At 33.2% G+C, this 14,438-nt stretch overlaps 3 protein-coding genes across 3 annotated transcripts in view; 2 read left to right on the top strand and 1 right to left on the bottom strand.

Moving 5' to 3' along the window:
* Window positions 1–14,438, bottom strand: part of LOC117785046 (cyclic nucleotide-gated cation channel) — a 114,294-nt gene that overhangs the window by 16,107 nt on the left and 83,749 nt on the right. The window lies entirely within an intron of this gene.
* Window positions 6,937–7,564, top strand: LOC117785049 (C-type lectin 37Db-like). The gene has a single exon (XM_034622936.1). It carries the CDS (start codon window positions 6,941–6,943, stop codon window positions 7,505–7,507), a length of 567 nt encoding a protein of 188 aa, XP_034478827.1. The 5' UTR covers window positions 6,937–6,940; the 3' UTR covers window positions 7,508–7,564.
* Window positions 8,326–8,993, top strand: LOC117785048 (C-type lectin 37Da-like). The gene has a single exon (XM_034622934.1). It carries the CDS (start codon window positions 8,344–8,346, stop codon window positions 8,911–8,913), a length of 570 nt encoding a protein of 189 aa, XP_034478825.1. The 5' UTR covers window positions 8,326–8,343; the 3' UTR covers window positions 8,914–8,993.

Below are 14,438 nucleotides of genomic sequence, written 5' to 3'. Positions count from 1 at the left end.
TATTGTCAATTACATTGAACGTAGCTAATTGACATAGACATAGACCATAGACATTACTTGGCCAAATAAGTAATTATCTTTTTTTTAAGCAAAACTCATAAATTAAGTAGAATAACCTTCGCCAGCAAATTTCATATCAGAAATGTTGGGGCTTGAATATGCTTTCATCACTAGACTCTTACTTCGTGTAGACGCTTTTATGATATGCATTTTCAAAATATTATGATTATCAAATATATAATAATAATGGTAGTGAAAGCACTTCAATCCTGATAATTACGATTATAAATTGTAAAACCGAATTATTAACCGATCAATATCAAATTTGTACCATATATTCATAAAATATTACACATTCCGTGTAGCAAATCGCAAGGGAGATTTTTTATCATTTGCAGGGGTGGAAATATTATAAAGCAGTCTTGATCTGTACAACATAGTAATATTGTCATTTAGTTCCTTAAAGTCTTATAGTCTCTAAGAACTAGATGTTCAGACATGTCGTAAGCCTTCGAGATCCAAATTCTTAGAATATACTCGAATTTATTAAGTACAACAACCATTAATAACAGATTTTATAATTAGTTTAAATAAAATTAAAATTGATTAAGTTAATATAGATAAAATAAAACCGAAAATGAAATTAAGGGAAATTAATTCAAATTCAAGTTAATTCTTGCATTCAGAATGAAATTTAAATAAGCTTTGTTTAGGGCAAAACTGGAGAGTTTTCATAGGATCCAGGCTTCAGGCAAATTCTTGTATTGTATTTTTGTTGTTTCTGTTCGCAGATGTAAGGTTTATAACTGTCACAATTCGCGATGCTCAGACGGTATGCGGAGTATCCATTACTGCTGTTTTGGTTGGCGTCCAGCATTAGACAATCGCCATTCCGCTATTGAGGTTGACCCGATGACCAGGGGACATATTTGGCCAGTTCTCCAGTGCTCTGCCAATACAAGGTGCCTTTTTGACCCAAAGAATTGCCAGAAGTCCAGAACTCGTAAACCCATGGTGCTTTGATAGTTATCAATTTTTCAATCTGCTGCAACTGCGTTTCATTCTGAATACTGAGAAGTCCAGCACCCAAGGAGCGACAGTGACGATCTGCCACATACCAATTGTTATAGGTGTTGAGGACCAAGAGACACTTGCCTCCCACCGGGGAGAAGTTGTTCCTGCAACCCGAATCATCACCCTTGACAAACTCGAGTTGAATCAGCATCAGACTGAGAATTGCGAAGCCAATTAATTTATGCAAATACATTTTTGATAGACACTTTAAAAGAATTGAATGGTCAGTTGGAAGTGTGCCTTATATAGTCCATTTAACTGCGCTTATCTTTCACTTATTATTTCAGGAAAGTGATAAGAAAGTGTGTATAATCATTACTTAAAAAATAAGTGAAAGAGTTTATTGTGTTCGTTGGAATGTATGAAACAGTGAGAAGGAGGCATCTCCCACCCCATAAGGCATTTATTTATGAATGTATATTGAAATAAGAAGCGGCTATCCTATGGTCGGGAACTCCACTATAGCCCTTCCGACTAGTTTTTTTTATTGTTTATATTTATGACACATTGCACTTAATGAATTTCTTTATAACTTTATTGAAATTGAACCTATATCTAGTTGAATACATGAAAAGATAATAGTTAATAATCAATTAAAAGCAAAATCAGCACATCGTTTATTTTATTTAATTGAAGTTCACCATAATTGTCTCAAACATATTGAGAAAACATTTTAGCTTCGTGGATCTTGTTGTACAGTGAGTCAGTCAGGATAATGAGTATTTTATATGCCTATATAAATTGACTTATGGTCATTGAACCGAACGATTATTTTCAGTTTATTATTTTCTTTATTATATCGTTTGATTTCTGGAAGTTCTTTTCGAAGATAACGTAGATTTAAAATTATTTTTTGCAATTCTTATCGCTACTTGATAACATATTGCCAATCACTATTGCACAATTGTACTAAATCTGAAAGTAAATGTGTCAAAGGAATCCCCAGCTAACGAGTCATCGTCATTGGCTAAAGTTAGATCTAATTGTATCAGCCAGGTGGACTTTTAAACTGACATTTGATTATTTAAACGATTATATTGACATTTGAATACCTAAATGTTTCCTACTTGAAAATTAAATAAAAATACTTTTGAGAAATAAAGTCACGACTATCGGCTTGAATATAAATTTTTTTTCTTTTTTTTATTAAAACGGCTTTCATCAACTTATCTATAAATTGGTATGTAGGTTCCTAAATATCATACGCAGGTCAAATTAAAAAATACTATAGACCACTTTGTTTCCTATTATTCTATATATTCTGACTAAATTTGGTTATAAACTGTCTACTATAATGAAACGAGCGGTAGAAAATAAATCTTTAGTTTAAAAAACCATTTCATATTTCGAAATATCTTAAACTTTCAAATTAAGTATTTCGAATCGTCTTATGTAGCTTGAGCAAGTTTGATTTAAATCAGACCACTGTTGCATATAGCTGTCATAGTCACGATCGGCCGAAAATTAATTAAATTAAACTTGGCTTAAATCGGTTCACTACATCAAACAACTGTCATACATAGGAACAATCAAACAAGGAGTATTTAATGTAACGCTCTGCAAGGTCATCAGATCATCGGCGTACACAGGGTATTCTACTGTCGTGTATGCTCGACTATAGCTTTTTCCATTTACTTTCTAGGTGAATACCTTCAATCAAAGCTCACATATTCTTATCATATTCGAATTATGATAAACGAACTGACGAGCGACTATATAAGGAGCAATTGCAACTGATCATTTACTGTCTTTAAATTGAATATCGATAACGTTGTGGCATAAAATAATTGGCTTCGCAATTCTCAGTCTGGCGCTGACTCAACTCGAGTTTGTCCTGAGTGACATTCCTGCTTTCGATTGCAGGATTAATTTTTCCCCGGTGGCAGGAAAATGTTTGTATGCCTACAAAAATGGGTTAATGTGGTACGATGCAGCAGATTGAATAGTGGATTAGTGCCACAAAGTCACTCGAACGCGATGTTTGGACTTCTGGCAATACTTTTGGGCTGAAAGGCATCTATTATTGGTAGAGCACTGGAGAGCGGGCTCAATATCTGCCATGGTCAGCGGGGCAACCCAAAATGCTTGATGGCGACTGCTTGGCTCTCTATGCCAGCAAAGTTAACCATAGTGGATACTCCGATTACGGTTTGGCAGTCAGAAATTGCACCATGTGGTTGGCTCACATTTGCGAGCATCGACCACATAAATGACATTCGAACATGAGGACTCTCCTTCAGCCTGGATCCTATGAAAATGCTCAAGTTTTGGCCTAAAAAGGAAATATCTTAAAAATATTTGTTGAGAAATAATAAATGCAACAGTTAACTTGATTCTATTTTCTAAACTTGTTGATTACGTTAAGGCTTTTTTTTGTTATTTTACTAAGAACTAATTATTTTATTTACTTTCGTGCATATTAAAGACATAATAAATTTATGTTTGAGTCTTAATTTTATATTGATAGCATTCTTATCGACAGTTTACTGTTGTCAATCAAAGTCTGCTATAGTCTGCTTAAAGTCTTTTCTATTTCAAGTCCCGAGATCTCAATTGTTAGTTGTAAGACTAACTTAACTCAGGCAGAAGACAAATGTCCCCGGTTTTTTAAAAATTAACTCATAACTGTTGTTAATTACTTTGCACGTGGAAAATTGTGTCCATACTAAACGTATATATAGACAATAAGTGGACAAATAATTTTATTTTTTTTCTTTAAGGATATATTATAAAGTAGAATAACCTTCGCCACCAAATTTCATATAAGAAATGTTGGGTCTTGAATATGCTTTCATCACTAGACTCTTACCTTGTGCAGAATTATTTATATTTGATAGATGTGTGCTTTAAAAATGGAGAGCTTGTATTAAATTTATCAAATAGATAATCAAAAAGGCACTTCAATCCTAATAAATACGATTGTAAACTGCCAAACCGATATCTTAACCCATTAAAATTACCGGTGCTCAGTCATTGTCACGGTAGTGAGTCAAAAGTTCTTAAAATATATTCTCGAGTTGATAAAGTACAAAAATAATTAGGTAAAATTAAATTAAAATTAATAAAGCTTATATAGATTCTTTAAAAATACAAACTAATATAAAATCAATTGAAGTTAATTCAAGTTCAAGTTTATTCATGTCTTTTAACAATTAAATTTAAATTAGCTAAGTTTAGGACAAAACTTGAGCGTTTTCGTAGGATCCAGGTTTTAGGCAAATCCTTGTATTGTATTTCTGCTGTTGCTGTTCGCAGATGTAAGATTTATAGTTAATGCAATTCGCGATGCTCAGACGGTAAGCGGAGTATCCAGTGTTGGTGTTCTGGTTGGCATTTAGCATCAGGCAATCGCCATTCATTGTTTGAGGTTGACCCGATGACCAGGGAACATATTTAGCCAATTCGCCAGTGCTCTGCCAGTAATAGGTGCCTTTCTGACCGAAAGAATTGCCAGAAGTCCAGAACTCGTAAACCCAGGGTGCTTTGACACTTATCAATTTTTCAATCTGCTGCAACTGCGTTTCATTCTGAATACTGAGAAGTCCAGCACCCAAGGTGCGGCAGTGACGATCTGCCACATACCAATTGTTATAGGTGTTGAGGACCAAGAGACACTTGTCTCCTACCGGGGAGAAGTTGTTCCTGCAACCCGAATCCTCACTCTGGACTAACTCGAGTTGGGTCAGCACTAGGCTGAGAATTGCGAAGCCAATTAATTTATGCCACAACATCTTCAATAGAAACTTTCAAAGTAGTAAATGGTCAGTTGGAAGTGCGCCTTATATAGTCCATTTAACTACGCTTATCTTTGACTTATCATATCAGGGAAGAGATAAGAAAGTGTGAGCTTTGTTAAAACTAACTAAAAAAAATTCCCCCGTACTGATACAATCGATTTTGAATCATGTAAGTTTTTCTCGGGTTATTGGAATTTAAGAACCTTGTATCGATTTGTTTTTAAATCCTTAGTTTTATAGAAGTACATTAATTTATGGTCATTGAATCGTATGATTATTTTTAGTTTATTATTATTGATTTTTGAAAGTTCTTTCCGGAGATAACGTAGATTTAAAATTATACATTGCTATTCTTATTGCCAATTTACTACTTAACTAATTGTGAAAGGTATCTCAAGCTTATTCGTCATCGTCAATGTCTTAAGATAGATAGATTTTATTGTATCAGCCAGGTAAGCCTTTAATTTGACATCTGGTTATCAAATGTTTTAGTGAATTGCTTATCATTTTTTTTAAATTGATAAGTAGAAGATAAGCATAGTTTAATGGACTATAAAAGGCGCATTTTAAACTGACCATTAGCTACTCTTTAAGTGACTATCGAAGATGTCGTGGCATAAATTAATTGGATTCGCAATTCTCAGTCTGGTGCTGACCCAACTCGAGTTTGTCCAGAGTGATGTTCCTGCATCGGGTTGCATGAACAAATTCGCCAAGGTGGCAGGCAAATGTCTCCTTGCTGTCAACAATAATTACAATTGGTATCAGGCCGATCGCCACTGTCGTTCCTTGGGTGCTGAACTTCTCAGTTTCCAAAATGAGACGCAATTGCAGCAAATTTCTCAATGGCTGAATACCATATTGCCCTTCACACTGGAAGTGTGGACTTCCGGTAATACATTGGGTCAGAAAGGCGTCTATTACTGGCAAAGTACAGGCGAGCAGAATCGATATCTTCCCTGGTCAACAGGTCAACCTAAAATCGTTGATGGAGATTGCTTGTCTCTGTATGCCAACAACTACAACAGCTGGGGACAATTCGATTACCGTCTGGCAATTAAAGATTGTACCAAATTAGCACCTATCGTCTGCGAGAAGGGAGAACAGAAATCTACAACAAGGATTTGCCTAAAGCCTGGATCCTACGAAAACGTTCAAGTTTTGGCCTGAAGAAAGTTGTTTGAAATTTCATTAATTAAAGACAATTTCTAAGCTATGTAATGAAATACAATTAATTATCATTTAATTTCATAAAGTAAAATTTTCTTTTGCACTATTATTATTATTATTATTTTCAATGAATATTTTATTATCATTTTAACTATTTCGTTTGATTCGTGGAATTTCTATTTTGGAGGTATAATTAAATTATTGTCTAGATTCTTAACATATTTCAATTCTTATCGCCTCTTAACTATTGTCAATTAAACTGAGATCATGGCATTTTCTTTTAAATAAAATGTTCACATTATCTTACATTTAAGGATGATCATACCTATTGTTATTTTCTAAAATGAATTTTTTCTATAGTTTGACGAAAGGCTAATAATAAGGAATACAAGGAAAAAGAAAAATCAAACTTGAAAAATTAAATGTTTTTCCTTTTCTGTCCTTTTTTTCCTCACTTTCTTAACTTGACAATATTTTAAAAAATTCAAACAGTAATCACTTTGACGAATCTTAACCGGTTTCCTTGCAAAGTGTAAGTAATAACATTATTTGGCCTCTGTTTGAATTCTACAACAAAATTGGAAAACTGAATTTTTTCTATCATTCTCTTGACACTTAAAAAAATGTGATTTGGGAAACCTTGATATTTGCAATTCGATGTTTTATTTGCCAACTGATCGATGAATCTGCTCTTTTTTTCGAGTTTCTTGTTGGTTAGCTGTTATTTTTCACGAATATTGTATTGTATAGTACCGAAAAAAATCATTATGATTGTCCAAAGACACATTTCATTGCATCAATTAGGGTAACTTTACATTTGCTTTTGGCTAAGGCAATTCAAAGCTCGCACTTGCTTATCATTTCGTGTTATAGCAAAGTTAAAGATAAGCGTAACCTAAACGACTATATAAGTTCCAGTTCCAACTAACTATTGACTACTTTTAAAGTGCCTATCGAATATGTTGTGGCATAAATTTATTGGCTTCGCAATCCTCAGCCTGGTGCTGAGTCAACTCGAGTTTGTTCAGAGTGATGTCGTTGCTTCCGGTTGCAAGGGGAACTTTTCCCCAGTGGCAGACAAATGTCTTATTGCCGTCAGCAATTATAGCACTTGGTATGACGCGGATCGTCATTGTCGTTCTTTGGGAGCTGGACTTCTCAGTCTGCAGAATCAGACACAGTTGCTGCAAATTACTGAATGGCTTAATATCAGAATGCCCAACACTTTAGAATTGTGGACATCGGGCAACACTCTGGGCGCCAAGGAGGGAACCTATTACTGGCAGAGCACCGGCGAGGAGGCTCTTTATCTTCCCTGGTCAGCAGGACCACCTGAACCTTCTAGTGGCGACTGCTTGACTCTTTATGTCAACGGCCTCAACAACTGGGGATCCTTCAATTATAGTCTGGGAGTCAGGACTTGCAACACATTAGCAGCTCTTGTCTGCGAGCAGGAGGTACAGAAATATCCAAGTGGGATTTGTCTCAAGACTGAAGCCTACGAAAACATTCAGGTTTTGGCCTAAAAAAATTATTTAAAATAATTTGTTTTTATTTAATAAAAGACACGAACATTAACTTAATTGAGTTTATTTAGTTTTACTTCTGCTATTTTTTCTATTGATTAATGTTTTTCTGATCACTTAAAGGGGTATTAATCAATTCTTTATTCTCATCTTAATTATTGGTTTGTTTTCCAAGAATTATTTTTCTATTTATTTTATTAGACTAACTGTCTAAAATTATATTACTATCGCGTTTTGTTAATGGAAGTTCTTCCCAGAGATATGAATTATTTATTGTGAAGGTTTTGTATTGAATATTGCTCTACTTATCGCTACTAAACTTCTGTCAATCATAAATTTGTAGATGACCACCGATAAGTATAATCTGAGCCTATAAAAATGGAATCCCCAAGTGAACATTCATTTAATACAACCCCCATAAATTGTATAATATATTGATTTTCTAGCCAAATTTGTGAAATTTAGAGAGATTTTTATGAAAAATCGACAAGAAGAAATTTTGAAGCCTGAAACTGTAGCTCTAGAAAACAAGATAAGTATCTAGGAAGCTAAAGGAATAGATCAGGCTATCTCGTAATTGAGCACTATCGATTAAAGCTTTCATATTTGATTCATTAGCAACTAAAATAATATCGTCTTACGCTAGTGGGAGTACTTCCCAGAAATATGATTTATTTTTGGTTGAAGATTTAAAAGTTGATTGCAACACTTTTAAACTGTTGTTAAGCATATCAGCAATTTGATAAGCAGCAGATAAGAATGGCCAATAATAAGAACTATATAAAAGGCTTTCCCAAATGAACTTTTAATTAGTTACTTCTACTCGCAGTTGCAACATGTTGTGTCACAAGTTGATTGCCTTTGCTGTTCTTAGTCTGATGCTGTTGCAGTTGCATCAGGTCAACAGCGAAGCTACCTGCGGAAAGAACTTTACCAAGGTGGCAGACAAGTGTTTGTTGGCTTCCAACCAATGGTATACCTGGTATGAGGCCGATCGTTACTGTCATTCCTTGGGAGCTGCACTTCTCAGCCTGCAAAATCAGGCGGAGTTGCTGCAGATTGAAAAATGGTTGAGTGTCTCAGTGCCTTTTAAACTGAGTGAGTTTTGGACCTCGGGCAATACTCTAGGCAAGAAGGGCGTCTATTTTTGGCAGAGTACTGGAGAAGTGGCTCGCTTTTTGCCCTGGTACCCGGATGAACCTAAGCCAGCTAGCGGCGATTGCTTGTCCCTCTATCCAAAGGAGTACAACACCACCTTTGGATACTCCGATTACCGCTTGATGATAAAAAGTTGCACCTACCCCTCACCACTCGTCTGTGAGAAGCAACCACAGAAATACGACAATACTTCATCAATGCTTTGCCTCAAACCTGAAAGCTATGAAAACGCTCAGGTTCTTCTCTAAATTAAAGTCATTAATAAATTTCTTATTGTAAGGAAAAAAACTGTTATAAATATCAAAATAAAAAATGCAGCAACAAATTACTTTACAATTTTTATATTGACTTTGTAAAAAAAATATATTATTCTTATTTGTAATATTTATTTTAATGTTACGAAATACCCATTTTTTATGTTAAAATAAAAGTTACGGAAACACTTTTGGATTTAAATTAAAATAATCTCTTATTCTTTAGCTTTAGTTTTATTATAAAAAGTATCTCTTTTTCCATAACTTTATTTGTAAAACTAAAATAAAATGTTATTCTCTAAATGATTAAAAGTAAAAAGAAATTTTGAAATTTAAAATTATTTATATTTGATAATTAAGAAATTACTACATAGTAATTTTGTAATTTTGTAATAATGTCATCTGTCGTTCATTAATTAATTTGTTTTTGACAATTTAAGACGTTTTCATCAATAGATTTTAATCCATCCACTTATCTACTGATTTCCTTTCTAAGAATTATTTTGTAGATTTTTTAGAAGATAGTTTAGGTACTTTTGCTGGAAACAATGTCTAGCAATATGATTGATTGTTCATTTTGGTTGGGGATTGAAATTTAAAATGGTCATTCTTATCGCCACTTAACCGCTGTCGTTCATATCAGCAACGTGATAAGCAGCAGATAATATTATGTAAGACTATTTAAAAGGCATTCCCAGCTGATTACAAGACTTTTACATAACATAAATTATTAATAAATAAATATTTAACCAATTTAAATAAAAGTGCCTTATTTTTTTTAAAAATTGTTTAACTCAAGTTTCGTTCGGTTTCATATTGTACAAATTTTATATCGATTGTTTAATAAGTTCAAAATTAGTTGAGATAATAAGTTTAAGCTCCACAATAGTTTTTTATTCGTTAGATCATTATTTATTTTTTTAAGAAACTAAACTTTTTCATTTAATTAAATGTAATGATTTTTATTTAATGCTTTATTTAAATTTGTATATATTATAAAAATTTATTTATTTTTATTTGATATCGCTTAGTTTATTTGTTACGACACGTTTACCGATTATCTCACTGTCGAGCATGCTCGACTCTATAATTCCTTGAATTGTTTTCCTAATTTTATCTAATCTTTGAATTCTGTGAACTGTTAGATTTTTTCAATTACGCATAATTTATAACACTTTCGCCTATCTTAAATGGGTTTCCTAAATCAAGGTAATTCATATTCCTAATCGACACATTTTCGCTTGCTTATGGGTCTTATCATTTGGCATATGTGAAAGCTTATCATATCGCCAAATTAGTCATGAAGTATCTAAATATTTATAAAAGGGGCAACCCCGTTCTGAATTGCAGACAACAAGGCGTTGTCCATTGGCCAATTAAATAAAGACAAAACAATTATCCGTTTCTTATTTCAATATATATAAAAGTACTTTATAGAAATTACTATTTAATAAAAACTACTGCATACTTTTGGGTGCTTGAATTGCCTGATTTAAAAATAGCTATTACTGACGTTCTATTTGTCCAATTTTGCTGCGATTAAGTGGGATAATAGATAATATTAATAGATAAAGTAAATCGTCACAAAACCCGAATTATCTTAAATACCGTGTGTGTGGTGGTTTCTTCCGACTTGCAAGGGCGGAAAGGTACGTTTCAAAAATGTAAATGTTGATGCTTATCAAGAATATATATACTTTATAGGGTCGGACATGCCTCCTTTTCCCTGTTACACACATTTGAAAGAAAACAATTTACCCTTTTACGTATTTTTTAAGTAACGCGTATAATTAAATAAATTTTTTACTAATGAATGAAACATTCAACTTTGAGTAAAATATGCAGATAAAAATATTTCTTCAGTTTGTAAAAAGCATTGCATATTTTTGGTCGAACATTGGAATTTTTTTTTTGATTTGCTTTTGAGACTGTGAAATGCTGTGTGGCTTTTGTTAGAAAATTGTAAGTATTGCTTAACTGCTTATATGAGGTATCATTTATCGGTTATCGATTGTCATACGCATTGTTTTTGTTCACTTTACAACTTGGCAATTGGCAAGGAACGCATTCAAGGATTATTTGGTTGGCAACGCAACATCTTGAGAGGATGGGGGGACAGCTGACATGACCGTTACATACAACGGATATATGCTATGTTCGTTGATAGGAAAAAACAGACACATGTATTCACAAACACACAGACACGGCGACAGCATGCAAAATTACAGCGATTTTTATTGCGGTTCTGCTTCGTTGCCTGACACTGAAAGCATTCCGAAAATGGTTTGGTTGAAGCTGAGCAGGATGTCAATGAAAATGTGGGGTTGTGGAGAGGGGTAAATCTGTTGGAAAATGAGAAATGGTACACTGCAAAAAAGAAGTAAACTAAATTTAAAACTTGAAAATTAATTTTTAAATTTAAAATTTTTTACATATTCACGAAAATCTAACTATTTGCTGAAAAAATCATGTTTATTCAAATATTTTGTATTTGGTTTAAGAAAATACGGTATTATCGTACTTCTGAAACCACATTGTATTGATTTTATTGCCGAATCCCGAATTTTTCTTTCTGCGTAGCTGCAGATGGGTGGATTTGAAGCAATGTTTGGCACGTTACGCTTTTTGTGGGTTTTTTTGTTGCCATTGAAAATCAATCTAAATATTAATTGCATATTCCATTTCGTATTATTTGCACACGTGTGTGTGTGTGGGCTAGTTCTAAAAATAAATTGAAATTGACAAAGCATACAGATATATATATGATATATATAGAATTTGGACATCTAACATACGTGACTGTGGTATAATAATTGTGGTATGTTTGTCACTTTTGTTTATTCTGCAATTATTTCAGATAGTTTAATTTCTCTGGCTTTGGAAATGCGGTTGTTGCACATAGAGAGAGAGAGAGAGAGTGAGAGAAACGAGAGAGAGAGAGTTTATCCTTATGCCACAATTGCTTTCAACGCTTTTTTTCCATTCCGTTGCACTTTGCCAACACACAAAATTCAATTTGCCATTTTGCCCTGAAGTTGCTCAACTGGGCGTGGCAATGTTGCCCCATCGCCCACCGCCTACCTCGTTTGCAAACTGCATTTGGCTTCACATCTTCAGCACCGCAGCATTTACTTCAGATTTTCTTTTTAATACCCATTAAACGCGTCACAAGATAGGGTTGAATAAACAGTAGCTGTCGCAAATTTTATTTAAATTTTTAAACGACTATTTCAATATCAAAATTCTTTCCAGTTTCTAAAAAAACTTCTAAAATATTTTCATAGGTTATTTCTAAAATGTTTGATTTTCCCTAAGCATAAAAATTTTTTTTGCCATTTTTTAAATTACAAATTGTGTTCTTCTATATTTATTTCTTATCATTATAAGACTTATGACCAATTTCTAGACAGTTAAATTTAATGACTTTCGTAAATTTCCCTTTATTAACATATAGAATATGTCTTAGTTTTATTTTTTAAAAATTAAAAATTTAATGTATATTTTTGCAGGACATTCCAGTTGCTAAAATATTGATCTTGCAATATATACTTAAAATTTCACATTATTCCTTTTATCAATACCTTAATATATTGGCGGTTAAGTTACCAGGCTCCATTATGGGAAAAATGACCGATATTTTTGCATAAACTTTAAATGTAAATCTAGAGACTTGATATTTGACACGGACCTAAGTTACCCGTTATCACAATCCGACTATGAAGGAATAAATTTATTAGTTTTGAGCTAAAAATACAAGTGAACAACACAGTGCTGAATTGCACTATTAAACACAAATACTGAAAAAAAATTTCTAACAACTAAAGATGCCTGGCTTAACATTTTTCATACCCACTTTGTTTTTCAATGCTTCCCTTAAATTACCATCTAGGATATCTGTTAGTCAATCTGCACTCAAGTTTACATTTTTCTTGTTATTTTTTATCTGCTTGCGTTTATTTCTTATTTATTTTTCATTTTATGCTCGGCTTAGCCAGTGTTGCTAGAGGCGAATTTTGATCTGCTTCTGTTTTTGTTTTTTTTTGATGCTGTTGCCAAAGTTGTTGTTGTTGTTGCTGTCAGAATTTGTGGCATGGCCTGCCACCTAAAGCACTAATCTGTTACTATAATTGCATTTAGATATTGCACATGCGAGGCTTTGTCTTGTTAGTCGAGCTTCAAGAGTTCAAATGTCAACAGATATGAACGAAGAAACAAGAAAAGAACAAAATCTGACAATCTGACTGTCTGACTGTCTGACTGTCTTGCAATCGAGCAATACAAATGTCGCCAAGTTGAGAGAAGATCAACTGCGTGTGGCGGAAAACTTGGCGTCATATGTGAATTTTGCCTTTTGTGGTGTAACAATAAAAAATCTGGGTGCAAAAGTTGAAACCATTGTCTGAAACTGCAGTAAGTTTTTCAGTGGGTGGCTCATAGGAGAAAAGGAAGGGAGAGGTAAAAGGAAGAGGGGAAGGCATCTCCAGTTTATACAAACAGTAAATATGCGTGACAAAAACTTGCTCTTCCGGCCTTTTCATAAGCCCAAGACAAAAAAAAAAGAAAATAAAGGCTCACTATAGGAAAAGTAAGGCAGACTATGTGGTAAAGTAGAAAGAGACCGAAAGATAGAAGAAGGAGAAGAGAAAGGGAAGTAACTGGCCAAGTGAAAATTTCAAACTAACTAGAAACCACTTAAGGATGACGCTGTGCTCTGCATGTGAAGCTGAAAAAATGAACCTGATATAAAAGAAAAAAGTTATGCAGCACACAGAATGAAGAATGAAGAAAGAAGAAAGGGAGAAATGTGGAGCAAGGTGCAGGAAAATATGACGAGCTCATACACTGCAAGGAAAAACAGCTTAACTGTGAACTCTGTTCTTCAGGATAATACAAAAGTGATGCGAGCTTACAGTATAAGCAATTGCTTAAGCTATTTCCATTGGGAAAACTCCTTAAAAATGCATCAAAAACGATTTGTTTTCACATTTTGTTTTTGTTTTGAGATGAAAAGTATAAGAATTTATTGATCTATGGAAATATAAAACTTACAGAAAGTGGAAGCTGAGATAATACTCGGATAAAAATGTGTGCGTGTCAGGATGTTATTATAATGGAAAGTGAGTGTAGTTTGAAATCTCTTTAAAAGGGACTTATAACTCTTCAAGTTTATATTTGAATTATTTATTCATAATATTGTACATCATTTTTTTTTGTATCAGTGTTATTGAACTTAATATTACCAGTACAATCAATTTATAATTAGATATAGTCTTTTTTAAAATGACTAAAAGCATTTTAAACTAATTGATAATATTAAAACTGTATTTTTTTCACACACTATAATTTTTAATCTTTTTTAATGATAATTATTTTTCTAAGCTAATTTAAGCACACAATTTTTTAAACTATTTGATTGTCAAATTCTTGCAGCTCAGCTTTAATTATTGGAATATTTATTCGATTACAAAAAAATGTTATACTCCATTGAGGAGTTTATAGAAATGTGAACTGAACTTATA

The sequence above is a fragment of the Drosophila innubila genome, assembly GCF_004354385.1.
Source record: "Drosophila innubila isolate TH190305 chromosome 2R unlocalized genomic scaffold, UK_Dinn_1.0 1_C_2R, whole genome shotgun sequence".
Lineage (NCBI taxonomy): Eukaryota > Metazoa > Arthropoda > Insecta > Diptera > Drosophilidae > Drosophila > Drosophila innubila.
This window is presented reverse-complemented; position numbering and strand designations above follow the sequence as displayed.

Excerpts from the sequence above, each read along its gene's own strand:
- LOC117785049 (XM_034622936.1), top strand. The coding sequence starts at position 6,941 with ATGTTGTGGCATAAATTTATTGGCTTCGCAATCCTCAGCCTGGTGCTG.
- LOC117785048 (XM_034622934.1), top strand. The coding sequence starts at position 8,344 with ATGTTGTGTCACAAGTTGATTGCCTTTGCTGTTCTTAGTCTGATGCTG.